Source organism: Zalophus californianus, chromosome 9 (assembly GCF_009762305.2).
Source record: "Zalophus californianus isolate mZalCal1 chromosome 9, mZalCal1.pri.v2, whole genome shotgun sequence".
Taxonomy (NCBI): domain Eukaryota; kingdom Metazoa; phylum Chordata; class Mammalia; order Carnivora; family Otariidae; genus Zalophus; species Zalophus californianus.
The window spans coordinates 17,991,551-18,015,147 of NC_045603.1; the positions used below are offsets into that span (position 1 = coordinate 17,991,551).

Sequence of the window (23,597 nt, forward strand, 5' to 3'; positions counted from 1 at the left end):
TTTGAATGTCTATGATCTGCCAGATACTGTCACTGTACAACCACTCTGGTTTTCCCGTTTGCCTAGTACTAATTTTTCCAAACTGCCCTACAACATAGGATTTAGAGTGCATTAAGATTCTGAAATCTCAAAGCTTTTATTTGTTTTCAAGAATATAAACTTCTTTATAAGACAAACATAGAAAATCACTACAAGAAAGAAAAACAGGGGCGCCTGGGTGGCTCAGTCGGTTAAGCATCTGCCTTCGGCTCAGGTCATGATCCCTGGGTCCTAGGAATGAGCCCCTCATCAGGTTCCCTGCTCACCGGGAAGCCTGCTTCTTCCTCCCCCACTGCCTGCCATTCCCCTGATTGTGCTCTCTCTCTGTCAAATAAATAAACAAACAAAGACAGAAATATAAGCTGCAGCCCAGGATCAGGCTTTTATAATTTTGACCAAATGGTTCCATCAGAAAATCAAGAAAACAAAAGTGTTTTCCTTTTCCACATGTAATGAAATGAGGAAAAATGGCAGGAAATTATTTTCCTTGAATACTTTTATCTACCATGGGCTCATAAAGAAAAATGGAAATAAATATTATATTCATCTTAAGTTTGCATCATGGAAGAGGATTTAGATTTGTATCAGCTGTCATGATGTTTTCAAATTAAAAATACAGTCACATGTTTCTATGTCACAGACATATCAGAATGAGATTTATAGAATAATTTTAGATATTTAAATCAGGCACAGTGCTGAATGTATCCCAAACGGCATAAGAATATTCAAATGAACCCATTTTAAATATAAGGTTCACTGAATTACAAGCTGTCCCATGAATGTAATCAACAGTTCTCATAAATGAACTATATTTCTGAGGATAATCCAGTTACTTGCTATACAAATATTTACTAAGTGACTACTATTAACCAGGCATGGATTCAGGTGCTGAGGAAACAAAGATGAACAAGAAAATCCCTGCCCAAAATAAATAATTTCAGATAGTTCTAAGTGCTAAGAAAATACAGTAATGGGAGAGGGACACTGCAACACTGGCCAACCTCAAATGTCATACAAAAGCTCGCCTCATCTGAATTCCATAGCTTGTAACTAAGCGTTACTATTCAGGTAGGTGCTTCCTTGGTATCTTGACATCACTCTAACTAGGGTCAATATGGCAGGCTTATTATTATTTTGAAAATGGATCAAAACCATAGAACATTTACTTTTCCAAAGACTAAAATTCCATATTATAAAAAGCCTTAGCTTTATTTAAAATGCCATCTTATACCTTCATTTTTCCTTAGCACATCCACAACACAACTATTATGATTAGAAGCATTAGTTGCCAAAGATGAATGTAAAGTGGCATTAGAATCAGCTGATGCTTTGAGATCTGGTCTGTTTTTCACAGAAGTTCCTTTCATAGCTGTATGTTCAGTTTTTGTACTGTTCATTGTATCACTGATCTATAAGAAATAAAATAGTTTATTGTAGCAAGCAATGTTCAATTGAATAAAAATACATGTAAAAAACAAGCAAAATAATTTACAACTTAAATGCTTTTGAAAATAAATTTACCAAGATATAAAACAGTTTAAATTATATTCTTAATTTGTATAGGATTGTTCTTTAAATTTTACAATAGTTTAAGAAAACAATTTCTTCACTTAATCTCCATTTTCAAAAGACCAGTTCCGAAGGGGAATGGGAGGGTATATTCTGAGGAAGAAAAAACACTACATTTTTATAAGTGGTAGTTAGTATTCAAGTAAATATGTATGTAACACAGGAGACAACACCAAAGCTACCGAGTTTAACATTTTTGTCAAATTTTCTTAAGAAGGTCAATATGGACATTAAAGATCTGATGACTCCTAAAAATAAAATCTCAGTTCAAGCAAATGAATTATTCTGTATGATTGAGTTTTCCAAAGAGAAATCAAGATTTAATATATACACATATCAATATTCTTTACCACTAAACATTTTAGATAGGAATCTAATTCTGTTTTTGTCTTTTTATATACACTATAATGAATATATTTAAACTTTTTGATAATTCAGGTCATCAATGTGAATATCAATTACTACTACAAAGCAATACCTATGGGTCTACTACACCATAAAACTGATCTGGCTTTTATTCAAAAACCCCAATATTGCTGCCCCTTTTTACTTACCTGTTTTTTGTTACTTTTCTGTCTCCATCTTGATTGTTAATTATAACTCTATAGTCAGTTATAACTTCTGATGGCCCTAAAGATACTTGTCCATCACAGTCATGTTCAGAACCCATGCGCTTACACCTACATCATTTTCCTTGAAAAGAATCTACTGTATATTTAGTAGCAGTTTGCCATGAAAAACCAGTGTAAATCCTAGTAAGCTTATTCATTAGTCTCTACAAATATCTATTGTGAAGCACTTCATAAACAAGAAGGAACCTCACAAACATCAGTGCTCAATTTAGCAACTCATATTCTTTGGTCAACAAAGTACATAGTAAAGAAATATATTTCATGCCCATTTTCCAAGTATTAGTTGAAATTTAAAATGAGTGTGTATGACATTTAGAAATGTCAAAAAGATTTCAAGATACTGTAAGTATAAATTATAAGGGATTAGTCTCTGATGCTATGTGTAATGAGGGTAGACTTCAATCTCTTGGTTAGGGGTTCTTAATCGGGGCTACTGCTATAGTGATCGATGGAGCGTTCTTTGAAACCACAGTTACCTGGGCATCATCCTAAAGATTCTGCTTCACTAAATCTGGGGAAGGGGTGGGATTCTGTGTATGTTTGTTTTTTAATCTCAGAGGTGATTCTAATATGCAGCCAGGGTTGAGAACCTCTGTCCTAAGGTAATATGGTAAAAATATGAATAAAAATTGGGACTCTAACCTTAAACATTCATTTGTCATCATAAATTTTTTTTAACTTACACTGTTAGGAATGGTGTTATTACTGCCTTGTCTGTGAGGGTCCATTCTGACTCCTGTAGGAATAAGAAAGTTCAGACTGACATGCTCTAAATTAGCTTCAATAAAATATATTACAATCAAGTATTTCCAAAAGTTATGTATTAAAGGTTAAAAAGTATCTTTATCAAAGTTTATCTATTTTCTTAATAGTTTGCTTAATAGTTGACTAAAATCCTTTCTAAAAGAACATGTAAAATTAAAAATGTTTTTACTTCCAAGTGCCTGTTACTGTACAAAAATACATTTGAAAAAAGCTGAAATATTTATGAAAGCTAATTAAAACCATCTCCTGAAGTCACGTATCATGTCAAATTAAGAAAGTACATCAGAATGAACTGCAAAAAAAACAGTGTATCCTACATGTCTATGCATTCTACCACATCATAATGGTAAGACAGGCAAGTTTCCAGAGTTGAAATGCAATATATTTGATTAACCAGGCAGGAAACATCATATCATTAAATTTTTTAAAAGTAGGCCTTAATCACTGGCTTTCCTGCAGTAACTTTTTTTTTTTTTTTAAAGATTTTACTTATTTATTTGAGAGAGAGAGAATGAGAGATAGCACGAGAGGCAAAAGGGTCAGAGGGAGAAGCAGACTCCCTGCTGAGCAGGGAGCCCGATGTGGGACTTGATCCCAGGACTCCAGGATCATGACCTGAGCTGAAAGCAGTCACTCAACCAACTGAGCCACCCAGGTGTCCCACCTGCAGTAACTTTTTTAAAAAAGCATATGAGCATGCATGCTTTAAGGTGAAAATTATGTTACCTTGCATATTTGGTGCTGCTGAAGAATCTGATGATGCAGCTTGGTACGGCAAGTCTGTATTCAGCTGCAAAAGATAGCCCTCAACTGTAGGCACTTCATCCCATTTGACATGGAAAGAGTTGGTAGTGGCTTTGATCAGTTGTACTTGTGATGGTGCTGGCGGTTTCTCTAAAGAACAATATTGATATTAAATACATTGATGTTTCAAATGTACCAACAGTTTGCCTATATAGTTTATGTGGGCCTAGGGCTCTGAAAACATCAGCAATGAGTATTTCAACTGTTTACCCAGAGGGAGAAAAATTACTCAGATAAACATAGCTATTGTAGGTCAAATGAAAACAGTTTGGGGTTCTGATTCTATTTATTTATTTAATTCCTTATACAAATAGCTCTACACACAAAACAATCCAAGCTATTTGTGCCATCAGAATCAGAAAGAAATGTTTAATCATAGAAGTGTGGGGGAGAGGGAGGAAGCAAGTATTTTATCGTTATAGCTACATTATTTTACCTTCTTTGTAAGTTTTTAATTTTATGAGGCAATTTTCAGCCAATAGGATACACGTCAGAAATACTGTTAATGTTAGCAAAGATGATTTGGACATGATATTTTGGAAAAACATAACTTCTTGAAGTTAATACCCTCTCATCAAAACTTGTACTATCCCAAACAAGTAATTATTTTGATATAAAATATTACCAACATTTCCAAAACAAGTAACAATCAAAGATTTCTAGAACTGGGAAAAAGAACCTGAGATTATCTCTACAATATCCTTTTCCTCTTTTTGTTTACCTACCAATTCAGGGAACTCACAATTCCTAAAGGAGTACATTCCATCTTTAGACAATTATATAAGAAAATTTATTCTTCTAGTGACTTGGTATCTACAAGCTATAACTTAATCCTTATAGAACAAGTCTAGTATCTATCTTTTTGTATCTTTTAGAGACGGAGTCAGCAAACTGGGTGGCTTATGGGCTGTTTTTATAACTAAAGTTTTACTGAAACACAGCTATGCTCATTTGTTTATGTATTAGTTATGATTGCTTTCATTCTACAGCAGCAGAATGCATGACCATATGGCCTAACTACAAAGCCTAAATATTTATTATCTAGCCCTTCACAGAAAAATTTGATGACCATGTTTTAGAGGATAAGTAAACCTAGTTCCTCCAACTATTCCCCATGTAGATTTCTCATAATCCTATTCACAATCCAGTTTTACATTTCTTAAAGTAAGACAACCCATACAAGTAAATAATAAGAAGACAAGTCCAAAAGGTACACCACCCACATAATAGAAGTTACATGAAGAGAAAATAGAGAAAAAAGAAGGGTACAAATCAATGAAGTAAATCAAAAAAATTCCCAGAACTGAAGAACATGAGTTTCCAGACTGAAAGGGCCCACTGAGTACTCAACACAGTGGGTTAAAATTAGATGCATAAGTACATCACCATGAAATTTAAGAACAGTGGGGACAAAAAAAAAAAAAATCCTGAAAGCTATTAAGGGTGAGGTGGAAGGTCACATTTAAAAAGAACAAAAATTAGAAGTGGTTTGGGTTTCTCAACAAAAAAACTAGAAGCTTGAATACAGTATTAACAATGCTTTCAAAATTTTGAAGAGTAATGACTTCCAATGTAGAATTCTATTTCCATGCAAATGGCCAAATAAGTGGAAGAAAGACTGAACATATTTCTAAACAGTGTGAAATCTCAAAATAAATTTATCACCTATGCACCCTTTTCCTGGGATGTATTCCACAAAAAAAATGAAAAAGTAAACTAAGAAAGGGGAAAATATGGGATCCAGGAAACGGGGAATCCGGCACAGGTGAGAGGCAAAAGATATCCCCAGGAAGATGATGAAGGGAGACTCCAAGATGATAGCTGGGCTGGATTTGTGGAAGACAATCATCCCAGATTGGAGCAGGAGAAATTTCTTCATGACGATGAAATTTGATAGAATATCTGATGCATCTAACCATAATGAGAGAAGATTTAAACAAATAACAGAGTATGGATTGAATTAGTGGTAGATACATACAAATCTAAAACAAACAAAAGTGACAATTATTAATCCATGGTAAATAAAAAATTGTGCAAGAAAAGTATCACAATATTCTAGATGGCTCACCTATGAACAGTGTTTATGTAGTCATAATGTAAATGAATACTCATCTAACAAAATTATGGTATAACCATATTGAGAAAATGGGGGTAGGAAAGGCGTATAGGAGAGAGGCAAGGAATGATGGGAAAAAGAGATAAATCCTTAATTTTCATAGAAGTGAGCATTTTATGTCTAAACCAAAAAAAATCAAAGTAACAATATATTCATGTTATATGGAAATATGGAAGTAAATACCAAAAGAATTGTTTAACAGAGTTGAAAGCAGATGCTTGTGAAGCAAGGAAAATGAGAGGAAGGTTGGAGCAAAGGACTGTTAATTTTCATAAAAGGCTTTATGGAATTAACCACTCTTTTAAATATTAACAAATTCACAAAGATTAACTAAAAGTGAAAAAAGGCAAGATGAAGAGCCCTCATTTCCCCAATCCCCAAGATTCATGCCAACTTATCAAGGAGAAGCAATATCTAAATTTTGACCTTATGATAGTGGTCACGATTACTTTTAGGTAGATATTCATGTCTAAAGAAAAGGTTTATGGGAAAACTGGCCATTCAGTGTCAGTAATTTTTAACCTTTTAAAGTCACAGATCCCTTAGATAATCTGTTGAAAATGATGTATTCACTGCCAAGAAAAATTTATACACACATATTTTTCTTCCAATCTCAGAGACTAAAGTTTATCCTTGGACTTCAGGCAATAACTCCCAATTTCAAAAATGCATCAGTAAGTTGGATTTTCTATATTTCTTTCCTGCTTGCAAGTATGTGCTTCTTCCACAGAAAATATTTAGTCTCTAACTTATTTGTTCCATTTATTTTTTCAATGATCTTAATTTTAAAATTAAACTGTTTTTACATTATAAAGGCAATATATGCCTCTGTAGAAAATACAGATGACAGAAAAACCTTTCAGAAAATGTTGAATCTCACCTTTTAGATAACACTTTGGTACACAATGTATCCTTTCAGATTTCTGTTTATATACTTAAAAGAAACTGGAATCATAGGTATGTTTTATAATCTGCTTTTCTCCTGTAACAACATACATCTCCAGATCTGATTTCTTGACTGACCTCCAGATTTCTTTATTATCAACTACGTATTTGATCTCCTTATTTCAAACTTAGCATAGTCTAAATGAAACTCTTAATTTTCTCCACAAACTGGTTTTCTCCTCAGTCTTCCCCAACCAAGTAAATGGAAATACCACCAAATTATTCAAGCTAAAAACTTCATCCTCCATTCCTCTCTTTGTGCCACATGCCATACCCAGTTCATCAGCCAGTTCTGTCAACAAGAACTCCAAAACATATCCAGAATTCATACACTTCTCCCCATCTCTACTGGCACCACTGTAGTCTAAGACTTCTCTGATTCCTGTGAAAGCCTCCTAACTGGTCTCCCTGTGTGTACTTTTGCCCACCTACAATTTATATTCTACACAACTGCAGTGCCCATTCCAAAATGTACATCAGATCGCTCCTTCCAACTAATAAACTACCCTTGTACTTTATAAACAAGCTAACCTCTACCATGATGTGCAAGGCCTTACATGATCTGTCCTGCTGTCACTTCTCTAACCTTCATTCCTATGCTCTCCTTTCCATTCAGCTCAAATCTGTTCCCAAATGTGCCAAGTATTCCTATCTCAGGGCCCTTGTACTTGCTGTTCACTCTTGCTACAGTGTTTCTCCCCTAGCCTTTTCCATGGATAGCATCTTCTCTCCATTGGGATTATATCCCAAATGCCATCACATACTTTTCTAACTAGCCACTCTGACGTTAACCCCACTTTCCCATTCCAGTCCCTCCCATCACTATCCCGCTGGTCTATCTTACTATCTTCACACGCTTACCAGAAATGGAACTTATTTTGTTAATTTGTCTGATTAGTGCCCGTCATCCCTCTGTCCTCATACTCTCTAAGAATATAAATTCTTTGACATTAGGGACATTATCAGTCCCTTTCACTGCTGTAGCATTTCACTTCTCAGCATGTAAAACAATTTAGAACAATTCCTGATAGACAGGTGTCAATCAATAAATATTTATTAAAAAATGGATGAGTTCCATATTTTAAAATTTTTAGTGTTGTAATACTTTTATAAAATCTTTTTAGGAGCACCTGGGTGGCTCAGTTGGTTGGGCATCTGCCTCTTGATTTTGGCTCAGGTCGTGATCTTAGGGTTGTGGGATTGAGCCCCACCTCGGGTTCCATGCTCCCGGGAGACTGCTTGGGATTTTCTCTCTCCCTCTCCCTGCCGCACTCCCATGCTCTCTCATGTGCTCTCTCTCTCTCTAAAAATAAATACATCTTTTTTTTTTTTTTAAGATTTTATTTATTTGACAGAGACAGCGAGAGCAGGAACACAAGCAGGGGGAGTGGGACAGGGAGAAGCAGGCCTCCCACCAAGCAGGGAGCCTGATGCAGGGCCTGATCCCAGGACCCTGGGACCATGACCCAAGCTGAAGGCAGACACTTAACGACTGAGCCACCCAGGCATCCCAAATAAATAAATTTTTTAAAAAACCTTTTTATTTTGGAATACTCTTAGACTTACAGAAAAAATGCAGAGTTCCCATATACGCTTTACTGTTTCCCTTAATGCTAACATATTTGTTAAAACTAAGAAATTAACACTGGAACAATACTATAAACTACAGACTACTTGGATTTCACCAGTTTGTGTTTTTTTTTGGTTCCAATCCAATTTAGGGTACCACCCTGCATTTAGTCTTCGTGTCTCCTCCTCAGTCTCCTCCGATTTGTGACTATTTCTCACTTTCCTTGTTTTTTGTTTTTTTTAAAGATTTTATTCCTTTATTTGAGAGAGAGCGAAAGCAAGAGATCACAGAGGGAGAGGGAGAAGCAGGGACCCCAATGCAGGCCTGGATCCCAGGACCCTGAGATCGTGACCAGAGCCGAAAGCAGATGCTTAACTGACTGAGCCACCCAGGCGCCCCTCACTTTCCTTGTTTTCCACCACTTCGAAATTTTTGAAGAGCACTGTTCACATAGAATGTCTAGGACGTCCCTCAATTTGGGTTTGTTGGTAATGTTCTCAGGGTTAGAATGAGATTATGGGTTTTGCATAGAAAACTTCACCTTCAGAGGTGAAGTTTCTTCTTATCACATGATATGAGAGGCAGGGATAAATGATTCAACATGACTATCACTAGTGCTATTAACATTGATTACTTGATTAAGATGGTGTTTTCCAGGTTTCTCCACTGTTAAGCTACTATTGGTCCCTTTCCATATTCTGTGCTTTGGAAGGGAGTCACTAAATCCAGTCTATACTCAAGGACAGGGAACTTAAGAAACTCTCCTGGTGGGGCACCTGGGTGGCTCAGTCGTTAAGCATCTGCCTTCGGCTCAGGTCATGATCCCATGGTCCTGGGATCGAGCCCTGCATCGGGCTCCCTGCTTGGTGGGAAGCCGGCTTCTCCCTCTCCCACTCCTCCTCCTTGTGTTCCTTCTTTCGCTGTCTCTCTCTCTCTGCCAAATAAATAATAAAATAAAAAATCTTAAAAAAAAAGAAAAAGAAACTCTCCTGGAAAAAAAAGGAAATTCTCCTGGAGTAGGAAGTATATAATATAATATATTATATAATATATAATATTTTATATAATATTTTATATAATATTTTTTAAAAAAGATTTTATTTATTTGAGAGAGAGAGAGGGAGAGACAGTGAGAGAGGGAACACAAGTAAGGGGAGTGGGAGAGGGAGAAGCAGGTTTCCTGCTAGCATAGAGGCTGATGCGGGGCTTGATCCCAGGACCCTGGGATCATGACCTGGGCTGAAGGCAGCTGCTTAACCGACTGAGCCACCCAGGTGCCCCTCCACTCATTTTTAATTATGGAAAAGAGAGGCAGTGGCATTTACACTAAATCTCAAGAGACAGGTAGTGCTCAAGCATTTATTTACCTGAAGGAAAAATTATATTTGTTGAATACTCTTACCTACCAGTATCAAGATACCAAAGATCCTTGCAGCAAACTTGACTATTCAGTGCTTTTTTGTAGCCGTCTCTTCCACTCCAAAAATACAATCGAGTGCCAATCGCAACAGCACAGTGTCCAGCTCTTGGTCTTGGTCTTGAATTTTTTTTATCTTCCTGAGAATCTGATACTAGGGTGGTCCACTCTGCTGTATCTAAAAGATAGAAATATCCATGACTACTATATTGTTCTTAAACAACAAAAATTCTTTTATTAATACATTTTATTTCGGTAACTCACTCTTACAAGACTCACCGAGATTTAGGTAAGAAAATGAACTAGTACATCTCCATTCACAATCATGAGGTGAAGTCTCAATATTCTCCCCCTTATGTGGAACCCATCCACCAAAAATGTACATCCTGAACAACAAAAAGAGAGCATAAAATGGTTGATTTTTTTTTCTAAAGCTTTAATTTTTTTTTTTTTTTTAGATTCAAAATGCTAAGAATAGACTTAAATTTCTTAGTTGTTTACTCAAAGCTTTGGGACTATTCACTTACTTATCATGATCAAGGTAATGGGAATAAGATAATGAATAAAGTGGTCTTCTCTGAAGAGTTTACAATTTCATGAAGCAATACAGAATCAAATTATTTCTCTCTGGCAAGTGAGAATATTGTGGGGAATATTTCACTTAAAATACATTTGAAAATCAGTATTATATATAATATACTAAGTGTATCTCAGTCAGAAAGATAGTCAAATGATCTATGACACCCAAAATCAAATTCAGAGTTGTATGCATACAGTAACCAAAGAGGATTAAGTTTCTTATAACTTTGGTCACTGATACCACTCAAATAAAAAACTTTAAACTATGTCCCTCAGGGCCCTAAGGGTTCTTGAGACATGCCTAATAGCTGCTGAAGGAGAAAGGTTCATCAGGCAGCGCTTAGGGCCCATGTGACCTCACGCCAACCAAACAAGCTCGATTTTTCTATTTTATATATTAAAGTTCCAATGGAAAACCACATTTTATAAAAGGGTTTTGATATTCTAAAAAAGTATACCTTATTAGATTTTATTTATGGCTATTTTTTAAAAAAAGAACTAATGACGTTCTAGTTGTTTCCTAAAACATTATTTATAAGAAAAAGTTCCTCCACAAAGAAAATAATTAATTTCTATTTACACAATAATGCACAAATAAGGGAACTTGTTGATGATAGTAATAGCTAACTTTTATGGAGTGCCATTTATGTACCAAGCACTGTTTGAAGAATTTCATATGTATTAATCCATTTAATCCTCAAGACAACCTTGTGAAATAGGTTTTATTATCTGCATTTTATATGTGAGGAAATTGAGGTACAGACAGATTAAATTTCCTTGCCCCAGGTCATAAATGACAAGTACCAAAACGGAAGACTTGAATTCATGCAATCTGGTGAGAGTTCATGTTCTAACCATAACTCTATTCAAAGTTCAGTCATTGAGCATACATACTGAGTACATACCTGAGTACAAATCAAGCGCTACCAAAAATAAGTAAGACAAAACACTGAGTTAGGTGTGTCAAACCTGGCAATGGAACCCAGTCAGTGTGACAACACTCTGCCTCACACTTATGTAATACCTACTCTGTGCAAGGCACTGTAAGAAACGTACAGAAATGTAAGAGGCAGCAGGATAAGAAAATGGAACAGTATTTTAGCTTCTATAGGCTTATTATTTTAGCTTTAGTAAACATAATCATTGTTAAATTCAATAATCTATTTCCGAGTAATTGGTAGCACCACTCTTCTTTATATCTTTCTTAAGTTGCTTTAAAAAAAAAAGTGAAAAAAAAAAAAAAACCACCATACTTGTTTCCTATAACACTGGCTGTGTGAAGGCTTCGTGGGAGTGGCACTGTCCCTTTAGTTTCTGGTTTTGACCAAGACATAGTTTCTAGAAGTAAAAATAAGTATATTAGCAATTTGGTTTAATAATAGTAAATTACCTCACCTTGCAGAATTTAAAAAAAAACAAAAAAGGACTTACCAAAAAGAAGCAAAAATGTTTCAAAACCATTACTTGAACTTCATCTTAAAATAAACATTTCCAGCTGACATAAATAGCCAATTACAGTAATCTATTTATACTTGAATGTTAGCATTTGTAATGGAGAAGTGTATTTAGGGTGCCACCAATTTTGGATTAAAACCAGATTAGGGGTTTTAACATTTTAAGTAAGAAGACATTGTGTAGAAGATAGTCAAAAGTGAAAAAGGCACACCTACCCTCCATTCACTCACTCCTAGGATCCCCTTAAAAAGAGCTAGCCATGGTTTTTTCACTGACCAGCAATAACGTTACTAATGCTACATTTCCTGTGGACAAAGTAACCATATAAATTTGATCATCCCCAAGTGGGACACTTTACAGAGTGATAACTGGTACTACTGATAATTACACAGGACAATAAGCATAAATCAGGGCCCTCTCAGGCAAACCACGACATATGGCGACCCTATTTATAAGGAGCACAGGAAAGTTACTATCATAAATCAAACATTCATCTGTTTAACTTCATTGATCAGCCACCATTTGCATCACATCTTGGCTGTCCCAGAGCTGGCTACAAGTGCCTTCTATAAATCTAACTGTAACTCAATAAATGCTGTAGCCAAAAATATTTTTCAAAAGCGATTTTTACATTTGCCTTTATCAATCATAACCAATTCCTGAGCCCGAATCAAGTAAGCTTACCTAAATCAAGCTGCCATAGATCATCCAAGCGAGCACCACACATTCCACCAAAGACATACATTTTAGGACTTCCAGAATCTTTTTTGCAATATATGACAGCCGTGTGGGATTCTCTTGGAGAAGGCACAATTCCTTTAGTCATTGGAATGCTCCAACCCACAACACCAGAACCATGCTGTAGTTCCAACTCATAGAAATCATTCAAATATCTAGGATATCATGAAATAAATGAAAACATTAATATAACATATACCTTTTATTTGATTTTTGTTTCTATTTATAAAGATAATCTATGCTTATTGTGAAAAATTCATTTACTACCAAAAAGCATTAGGAGAGCAAAAACCCCATTACTCATTCTTTTAACATGTAATTATCAACTACTACTGTGTATCAAGTACTCTTCTGGGGATCAGTAATGAACAGAAGAGATTTTTAAAAAATTCCTGCCATCATTTAACCAACACTTTTGTCCACAACAACTGTGATTGTTTCAAAACATAGCTGCAAATTCTGACACTCTTCCCATCAGGACGTAGGATCTACATGTTGGTCCCCACTCGCAATTCTGGGTAAGCCCGTGACTGCTTCAACTAGAGTATGGTGAAATGACACTGAGTGACTTCCGAGGCTTGGTCACAGAAGGCTAATGCAGCTTCAGTACAGAACACTTGTTTTGGAATCCTGAAGCACCATATAAGTCCACAAAACCCCCATGTGGAGCAGCACATACAGGCATGTAGGAGGACAGCCCCAGTTCAGTCCATCCTTCAGTCATCCCAGTGGAGGCACGAGATATGGGAGCGGCCATTCAAGCCTTCCCATCTCAGGGCCTAGCCATCACTGCTGTGTCCTGTCTGAATTCCTGATGCAGAGAATTCCTGAACATAATAAATGGTTGTTATTTTGCATTGCTAACTTTTGGAGGAGTTTATTACATGGTACTAGATAATCAGGACAATCACTATTGGCAATAATTGGTAAATACCCTTTCTGACCTCTATGAAGATCCACATATGTATAAATGAGACATATTACAAATGTTGCTTTCCAACTTTTTTTCTTTTAAAACTTTCACTCTATAATGTGATAGCAGTGCCCTACATAGCTTTTTTTTTTTTTAAACTCTACAAACTGGTATTAAACTTTTCATCTGTGACATGATGTTTTCAATGCTTTGAGCAAAATGACTTTTATAGGAATATATTTCCTATCAAATTATTATTCAAATATGAGAGCAAAATTAAAACACTTTAGGACATATAAAACTTCAAAGTTTAGGGGCTCCTGGGTGGCACAGTTGGTTAAGCATCCGATTCCTGATTTCAGCTCAGGTTATGATCTCAGGGTCGTGGGATTGGGTCTGCATTGGCCTCTGTGCTCAGCACAGAGCCTGCTTGAGACTCTCTCTCCCTCTGCCCCTCCCCCACCAAATAAATAAATCTTAAAAAAAAAAACAAAAAAACTTCAAAGTTTAGCCATAAAATTGTTTTGGGAAAAAACAATTCTAGATGTTATTCCAGAAAAGTAAGAAATACAGGAAAAATACACTGAATAAGAGAAATGGTAGTACAAAGAAACCAGTAATTTATAATATACTTAAACTGATGTTTATTTTTTAAGATTTTTAAAAATTCATTTATTTGACAGAGAGAGAGAACACACAAGCAGGGGGAGTGGCGGGCAGAGGGAGAAGGAGAAGCAGGCTGATGCGGGGCTCACTCCCAGGACCCCGGGATCATGACCTGAGCCGAAGGCAGACGCTTAACTGACTGAACCACCCAGGTGCCCCTAAATTGACCTTTATAACTATGGTTGTGAGATCTAAATAATCACTAAGAAAGACTGACCGAAAAACTAACTTATTAGCATTATTATAATCTGGAATAGGATTCAAGAATACATGGAAAATACGGGAAAAGCAAAGGAAGGTAAAGACAGTAATCTATTCTCAAAGATGACAAGATCCTTTCAGTTTACATGTATGTAATAATTTCTGAGCAACTAAGGCAAGCACAGAATTAGCATGTGTAACTTTCAAATCTTTAGAAGGAAAGAAAAAAACAGTAAATCAAGAAAAAGTAAGGAAAAGGAAAAATAAGCAAAGCATAGTCTATTGAAAGCAGTTAATAAGATGGTTAGGGGAAAAAAACACTACAAAACAATGTCAAAAGAAAGATAAACTATGAAAAGAAATTTGGTACACAACACAGAAAAAGATAAAATTTTCTTAATGTAAAATTTTCCTACAAGATCAAGATTATAACCACACAATAGATACAAATAAAAGGATATAAACTGACAGTTCACAGAATGAGAAATAAAAATTGTATAAATGTGTATGTACACACACAGAGACACAGATAAACAAACACACATACACATATATACACAAATGTTCAACCTTGCTATGATTTTTAAAAATCTAGCAAAGGCAGGGGGCTGGGGGTGGAGAAGCAACAACAAGCAGAATAAATGGAAAACATAAAATACAAAGGTAGGAAAAAACTTCTCTATTAGGGGACAAAGTCTCTTGGGGGCAGGAAGTCTGTAAGAAAAAGAAAATAAGGAGCGCCTGGGTGGCTCAGTCATTAAGCGTCTGCCTTCGGCTCAGGTCATGGTCCCAGGGTCCTGGGATCGAGCCCTGCATCGGGCTCCCTGCTCAGTGGGAAGCTTGCTTCTCCCTCTCCCACTCCCCCTGCTCGTGTTCCCTCTCTTGCTGTCTCTCTCTGTCAAATAAATAAATAAAAATTAAAAAAAAAAAAGAAAATAAAAGAACAAAGTTGGGGGCATCATGTTGCCTGATTTCAAGCTATATTACAAAGCAGTGATCACCAAGACAGCATGGTACTGGCACAAAAACAGACATAGACCAGTGGAACAGGATAGAGTGCCCAGATATGGACCTTCAACTCTATGGTCAAATAATCTTTGACAAAGCAGGAAAAAATATGCATTGGAAGAAAGACAGTCTCTTCAATAAATGGTGCTGGCAAAATGGGACAGCCACATGCAGAAGAATGAAACTGGACCATTCTCTAACACCATACATAAAGATAAACTCAAAATGGATGAAAGACCTCAATGTGAGACAGGAATCCATCAAAATCCTGGAGGAGAACATAGGCAATAACCTCTTTGACATCAGCCACAGCAACTTCTTTCAATACATCTCCAAAAGCTAGTGAAACAAAAGCAAAAATGAACTTTTGGGACTTCATCAAGATACAAAGCTTCTACACAGCAAAGGAAACAGTCAACACAACAAAGAGGCAACCCACAGAATGGGAAAAGATATTTGCAAATGACACTACAGATAAAGGGCTGGTATCCAAGATCTATAAAGAACTTCTCAAACTCAACACCCAAAAACCAAATAATCAAGTCAAAAAATGGGCAGAAGACATGAATAGACACTTCTCTGAAGAAGACAAATGGCTAACAGACACATGAAAAAATGTTCATCATCACTAGCCATCAGGGAAATTCAAATCAAAACCACAATGAGATACCACCTCATACCAGTTAGAATGGCAAACATTGACAGGACAAGAAACAACAAATGTTGGAGAGGTTGTGGAGAAAGGGGAACCCTCTTACACTGTTGGTGGGAATGCAAGTTGGTACAGCCACTTTAGAAAACAGTGTGGAGGTGCCTCAAAAAATTAAATATAGAGCTATCTTATGACCCAGCAATTGCACTCCTGGCTATTTACCCCAAAGACACAGATGTAGTGAAAAGAAGGGCCATATGCACCCCAATGTTCATAGCAGCAATGTCCGCCAATAGCCAACCTGTGGAAAGAGCCGAGATGCCCTTCAACAGATGAATGGATAAAGAAGATGTGGTCCATATATACAATGGAATATTACTCAGCCATCAGAAAGGATGAATATCCAACTTTTACATCAACATGGATGGGACTGGAGGAGAGTATGCTAAGTGAAATAAGTGAAACAGAGAAAGTCAATTATCATACGGTTTCATTTATTTGTGGAACATAAGGAACAGCATGGAGGACACTAGAAGGAAGGGAAAAATGAAGGGGGGGGGAATCGGAGGGAGAGATGAACCATGAGAGACTCTGGACTCTGAGAAACAAACTGAGGGTTCTAGAGGGGAGGGGGTGGGGGGATGGGTTAGCCCGGTGATGGGTATTAAGGAGGGCACGTTCTGCATGGAGCACTGGGTGTTATACGAAAACAATGAATCGTGAATCACCACATCAAAAACTAATGATGTATTGTATGGTGACTAACATAACATAATAAAATTAAATTAAAAAAAAAGAACCCTGAAACCAGGGTGCCTGAGTGGCTCAGTTCGTTAAGTGTCTGCCTTCAGCTCAGGTCATGATCTCAGGGACCTGGGATCAAGTCCCACATCCAGCTCCCTGCTCCACAAGGAGTCTGCTTCTCCCACTGACCCTCCCCCCACTCATTCTCTCTCTAATAAATAAAATCTAAAAATAAAAAAAATTTAAAAAACCCTGAAACCAGCTATAAGCAATTAACAGCAATGATAATATCAAAACTATTTGACAACTGATGTGGCATAGACTTACACAGATCAGAATGGAGGCCAACCAGTAAGCTATACCAGTTCATACTGGTCAACTGTTAGTCCTATTTACAAAAGATAAGTCTACAACAAAATAATACACATGGATTGAAAAGTAGATATACAAGAAACAATAAATTCACAATCACACTGGAAGATTTTAACATGTCATTCAGAAGTTGATATGATCTAGACTCACAAAATAAAAAAGCTTCAAATAATAGTTTAAAACAGTGATTTAATAAAAGAACCTTGTACCCAAACAACGAAGAACTTACAATCTTTATGAACACCTATGGAATAATCACAAAAATGGATTGACATACACCACAAAGACAATCTCCAAAAAGGAGAAACCCCATAGACCACATATTTTTTAACACAATATAATAAAGCTACATATTAGCAACAATAACAAAACTTTCCATTTGGAAATTTTTACAAATTTATGCCAAATTATTTTTGGGTTAAAGAGAAAATAAAAAATAATGATAATAAGAGCACTATTTACCAAAACCTATGGCCAAAGCCATAATCAGAGGAAAATGTGTAGCATTTATTAGAAAATAACACTGAAAACAAATGAACTAATAGGCATTCAAATTACTAGAAGTTACAAAAAAGTTAGAAAAGGTACCAAAACTATTAAAAGTTTAAAAGAAGTTAGAAAAAAGGAAAAAATTAGTCTACGGCCATACCACCCTGAATGTGCCTGATCTCGTCTGATCTCAGAAGCTAAGCAGAGTCAGGCCTGGTTAGTACTTGATAGGAGAAAAAAGGAAAAATTTAAAGAAATGGAATAAAGAAAACAAGTGAAAAACAAAAATAAATCAATAAAACTAAAAAATGGTTCTTTGAAACCACCAAACCACTCACAAGTCTGATTAAAGACAACATACACATTTATAAATGAGAAAAGAGATGTGACTACAGATACAGAGATTCTAAAGATATACAGAGAATTGTATTATAATTTTTATCAAAAAATGTAAAAATCTAAATGAAATGGGTGATTGTTCAAGGAAAACATAAATTACCAAATGATTCAAGAGAAAGTAGAAAATATAAATAGATCCATAACTATAAGAGATATTGAAAAGGTAGGCAAAGATCATCTTCCTAAATTATACCAATCTCAGACAACTATGGGAAATTTCTACTATTCAAAAATTATGTTATTTAAGCATAATAAAAGATGGAAAGCTTCCCATAACCTCAGAACACAGCCCTGATTATGTTCCCAGGAATAACAGAATCCTGATACTCAAATCAGATTAGAATAGGACCCCACTACCCCAAATAAAGTCAACAGAGGAAAAATCACTAGTGACTATAGATAATATAAATAAATGTTAGCAAAATTAATTCGGCAAAGTATGAAAAGAACACTGTAATGCAACAAACTGGGGCTTAACTACAAATAAAAAGATGGCTTATATTTCAGAACCTAATAATATAATTCACACAATTAATGGGTAAAAGCAAAGAAACAATTCATTTCTATGTCTGAAATGAATATGAACATCCATTTTTGGTTAAAAAGAGAGAAAAAAACTAATCAGCAAACTAGAAATTTTTAAAAACTTCCTTAATCTGATAAAGCAAATACTAGAAACCTATAGCAAACATCACAATTAATGATAGAAAGGTAAATATATTAATGAAACAGAATAGAGTCTTGAACAAGAGTTGACAAACATTTTCTGTAAAAAGCTAGACAGTAAATATTTTAGGCTATGGAAGCTCTAAGTTCTGTCACAACTACTCAACTTTGCTCCTTTCTTTTTTTTTTTTTAAGATTTTATTTATTTATTTATTTGAGAGAGAAAGAGAGCATGAGAGAGCACAAGTGGTGGAGAGGGAGAAGCAGGCTGCCCATGGAGCAGGTAGCCCAACGTGGGCCTTGATCCCAGGACCCTGGGATCATGACCTGAGCCAAAGGCAGCCACTTAACTGACTGAGCCACCCAGGCACCCCTCAACTTTGCTCTTTTAATATGAAAGCAGCCAGAGACAACATATAAATGAATGGGCATGGCTGTGTTTCAATAAAACTTTATTAACAAAGACAGGTAGCTAGCAGGCCAAATTTGTCCCACAGAGTGTAGTTCATAACCCCTGGTCCTGAAAGCCTAGAAAAAGACTCATTTATATGAGGCTTAAGATATGATAGAGATGGGACTTCAAATCAGTGAGGAAAAAAATGGCTTATTTAATAAATGGTGGTGGAGAATTGGAAATCCATTAGGAAAAGTAAAAATCCTCATACTAGTCACAAAAATATATTCTAAATCTATTAATATTTTATTTTATTTTATTTTTTTATTTTTTTTTTTAAAGATTTTATTTATTTATTTGTGAGAGAGAGAATGAGAGACAGAGAGCATGAGAGGGAAGAGGGTCAGAGGGAGAGGCAGACCCCCTGCTGAGCAGGGAGCCCGATGTGGGACTCGATCCCAGGACTCCAGGATCATGACCTGAGCCGAAGGCAGTCGCCCAACCAACTGAGCCACCCAGGCGCCCTAAATCTATTAATATTTTAAACACATAATATTTTAAACATAAAGCTGTGAATGTACGAGATAGTTGTGGGGTAGAAGAATCTTCCTAAGCAGAAAGCAATAAAAGAAAAATATTGTCAAACCAGGTAAAACAAAAATGAAAACCCTTTTAAAAAAGACAAACAAAAGACTTGGAAAAATATGAATAATGGTGATGGATACACAACACAGTAAATTGACTAAAATCATTGAATTGTATGTATAAAAAGGATGAATTTTATGGTATATAATTTATACTATAATTATTTAAAAAGGAAAAATGAAAAAGATATGAACAATTTCAGAAAAGGAATTGCAAATGTCCAATAAGCATAGTTAATCAAGCTCATTGCCAGTTTCTTTTAAAAGATTTTATTTATTTATTTATATTAGATAGAGAACAAGAGTGCACATGCACACGGGTGGGGAGGAGTAGAGGGGGTAGGAGAGGACAAGCAGACTCTGCGCTGAGCCTGCAGCCCAACATGGGGCTGGATCTCATGACCCTGAGATCATGACCGGAGCCAAAATCAAGAGTCGGACACAACTACCTGAGCCACCCATATGCCCCAGTCATTACCAGTTTTTTTTTTTTAACATTTTATTTATTTATTTGACAGAGAGAGTGAGAGAGAACAAATAGGGGGAGCAGTAGAAGAAGAGGGAGAAGTAGGCTCCCCGCTGAGCAGGGAGCCTAATGCGGGGTTTGATCCCAGGAACCTGGGATCATGACCTGAGCCAAAGGCAGACGCTTAACCATTGGAGCCACCCAGGCACCCCTCATTACCAGTTTTTAAAAAATCAAAATAAATTCATGAAATGCATTTCACCTATTAGTTTGGCAAAAACTAAGAAGAGTGAGACAATTCAATATTGTTAAGGGTGTAGGTAGTCCTGTACACTGTTATTAGGAATATAAAATGGTTGTCTCTTTGGAAGTTGATTCAGGAATATCTAACAAACTTGAATGTAAATACCCTTGACCTCCCTCCCACCGATTCCATTTACAAGTATGAATCCTACAAAAATTGGGGCGCCTGGGTTGCTCAGTCTTTAAGCATGTGACTTTTGATTTCGGCTCAGGTCATGATCTCAGGATCATCAGATCAAGCCCTGTGACCAGCTCCACGCTATGCATGGAGCCTGCTGATGATTCTCTCTCCCTCTCTCTCTGCCCAACCCCCCCCAACTCTCACTCGCACTTTCTCTAAAAAAACAAAAACAACAGAAACAAAATAGTTATACATGTGCAAAGACTGTAATAGCAAAAAAGTGGAAATATTTAAATGTCTACCAGTAGGGGAATGATTAAGTAATTTGCATAATTCAGACTACTTTTCAGCCATTAAAAAAAAAATAAGGTCAATTTTTATCTACTGCCCTAAAAGATCTCAAAGACACACTGTTAAAGGAAAAACAAACAACAAAAACAAACAGGTAAACACCCAAAGTTGCAAAGCAAAAAGAAAGATCCCAATTCCATAAAAGAGAATACATGTCTGTGTAGGATCAGATCAACCTTCCCCACCTCCCCTCTCCTGCTGGGCAGAACACTCAGTCCTGGATTGCAGACCAAAATGGAATGTGAACAGAAATGAATCTGCTAGTTTTAACCAGAGGCTTTCAAAAGCACTGCATCTATCTATTTGCTCCCTCAAGCAGCGTAAACTTGAGAAGCTTGCCCATTATATACAATAACCTAAAAAAAAGCTGACTAATATATGTTACATGAAAAAGGTTCTAAAAGATACATATCAAACTGAATTATGTGTTTGCCTGTGTTGGAGGACAGTGATGCTGTAACAAAGAACTTCATATACTTTCTAATTTCTTGTACTTTTACAAGTCTGTACCTAAAAAACCTGTTTAATGTAAAAATGAAAAAGACATGTGCAAGAAGTAAAAGTATCTGGATTAGTATGGTGGGATAAATTTTTTTCCTTTTCTCCAGTTTCTAAGTTTACCATGATGTTTTAGTATGTGACATTTTTTAAAGCTTGGAAAAGACAAAAAAGCTAAGACTCTAACATCAATGTAATGTAAGTACTATAGTGATGGCAACCTGCAGGTACTTTGAAAATGATGCCAACGTTCTTATTTAGCCATCAGAATGACACTGAAACGTAGATATTTAATCACTTCCATTTCACAGTCAAGGAAAACAGGATTAGATTACTTCCACTAAAGGACACACATGGTAAGCAGTGAATCAGAAAACTGTCTTTTGGACTCTAAATCTCCAAATCCTGAGTGCTATGACAATGTGATCAAAACACTATGCAAAAAAAAAAAAAAAAATGAGGTAGTGATTAGTTCCGTTTGGAAAAAGGAGACAGTTGGTTCAAAAAGTATTTGCTTGTGTGAACCACTGTAACAGCTTCCTGTATGAAAAGTGGATACTTCATTTTATAGTGAGATTTTTGTCACCAAATTCTCAGAGGCATCTAATTTGAAAACAACCATTTGTTACTTTTTGTTTATCATTTATGACAAGTGAAATACATTATGGCCCAATATATACAAATAGGTTGCTATAAGCAGTTATATTAATATCATTTAATAAGATCATTTCTGATTAGAAAAGGCATAGTTTTGAAAACATATATTCCAGGGACTAAGGAAAATACAATTGCACACAAATTTGTTCATTGTTAGGTAAATGTAAAAGGCTAAGTTTCGTTCCTTTTAATAACTGAAAATGGTAGAAATTAAATGTTCTTAATCTAAGTCATAAAATAAACATTTGGTCCAAAAAAGAATCAGCATACCTGGGAACATTATTGTTTGAATCTTCACTTTCATTTGCCAGACCACCAAACAAATAGCATTTGTTACCATATAAAGAGAAGCTATGTCCAAGCCGAGGACAAGGAGGTAAACCGGAAGAAGGGGGGTGGGGTTTCACTTTTTTCCATAACCAACGACTTGCCTAAAAAAGAGCATAAATACAGTCAGACAATATCAAGAAAGCATTCCTATATTGTCCATAGTATAACATTGTACCAATACATTATAATCGAAATCCAATCAGAAGGTTCCAATAAGCTATTCTAGGGACAAATGACAAGTAAACAGGTAATTTCTGGAACTAAAATAAACATTGTAACAGAAATTCAGTCTAGTCTTCCTGGGGCACCTGGGTGGCTCAGTCGGTTAAGAGTCCAACTCTTGATTTCAGCTCAGGGGCATGAGGGCCCAGTGTGGAGCCTGCTCAAGATTCTCTCTTCCTCTCCCTCTGCCCCTCTGTCCCCACCCAAAAAAAGGAAAGAAAGAAAGTCAGTCTAGTCTTGCATATTCACAGCTTTCCTCAACAGCAACCAAAGCTCATAATAATAAACACCAGTAATTCAAAAATATTTTCCAAATGAAAAACTATATATACATAGCTTTAAGATTAAATGAAATTTATATATTCTTACTTTCTGAAATTAGGTAATCCATAGATAGTTTGTATTTCAACCTTTAAATAAGCATAAATAAAGATCATTTAACAAACCAAACTCCAAAACTTATGCTCTGGCTATGGATGCTCTATTTATCTAAAACTATTTGTTTATGAATAGGTATAATTCACCTATACCTGTCAATTAGGAGATGTCCTCATGATAACAACCCTGTGAACATATGCACAGTTCAGAAATAAAAGTCATTTAAGGGCTGTAAGAGAGGGCTCTGAGTGTGGTTTAACAGAATCAAATTTACAAAGGACATATGAAACTGTACACTCTTTTTGTATGTATTGCCGGGGGGGGGGTTGTGTTTATTAGTGTGAGGGTAACAATCTCTATAACAAAGGCAGAGGTTTGCAAAGTGTGGTCTGGGGACCAGCATCAGCACATGGGAACTTGGAAGGAATGCCAGGGGTGAGGCCCCACACCAGACAATACTGATTCAGAAACTCTGGGGGCAGGGCCCAGCAATC

The 23,597-nt window shown here is 36.0% G+C and overlaps 1 protein-coding gene across 6 annotated transcripts in view; it reads right to left on the reverse strand.

Annotated features, from left to right (window-relative positions):
• HCFC2 (host cell factor C2) overlaps positions 1-23,597 on the reverse strand; it is a 76,883-nt gene that overhangs the window by 50,806 nt on the left and 2,480 nt on the right. For 4 of the 6 annotated variants that reach the window (XR_003519885.2, XM_027593799.2, XM_027593798.2 and 1 more), the window contains exons 3-11: positions 22,444-22,604; positions 12,576-12,784; positions 11,690-11,774; positions 10,137-10,243; positions 9,847-10,035; positions 5,475-5,720; positions 3,732-3,899; positions 2,924-2,976; positions 1,271-1,448 (exon numbers count right to left, since the gene is read on the reverse strand). Coding sequence is in view for 5 of the 6 variants with exons in the window: in XM_027593799.2 (XP_027449600.1) it covers positions 1,271-1,448; positions 2,924-2,976; positions 3,732-3,899; positions 5,475-5,720; positions 9,847-10,035; positions 10,137-10,243; positions 11,690-11,774; positions 12,576-12,784; positions 22,444-22,604 (1,396 nt within the window). In the remaining variant the exon portion in view is untranslated. The remainder of the gene's footprint in view (positions 1-1,270; positions 1,449-2,923; positions 2,977-3,731; positions 3,900-5,474; positions 5,721-9,846; positions 10,036-10,136; positions 10,244-11,689; positions 11,775-12,575; positions 12,785-22,443; positions 22,605-23,597) is intronic. The other 2 variants (XM_027593802.2, XM_027593801.2) reach the window with 1 other exon arrangement.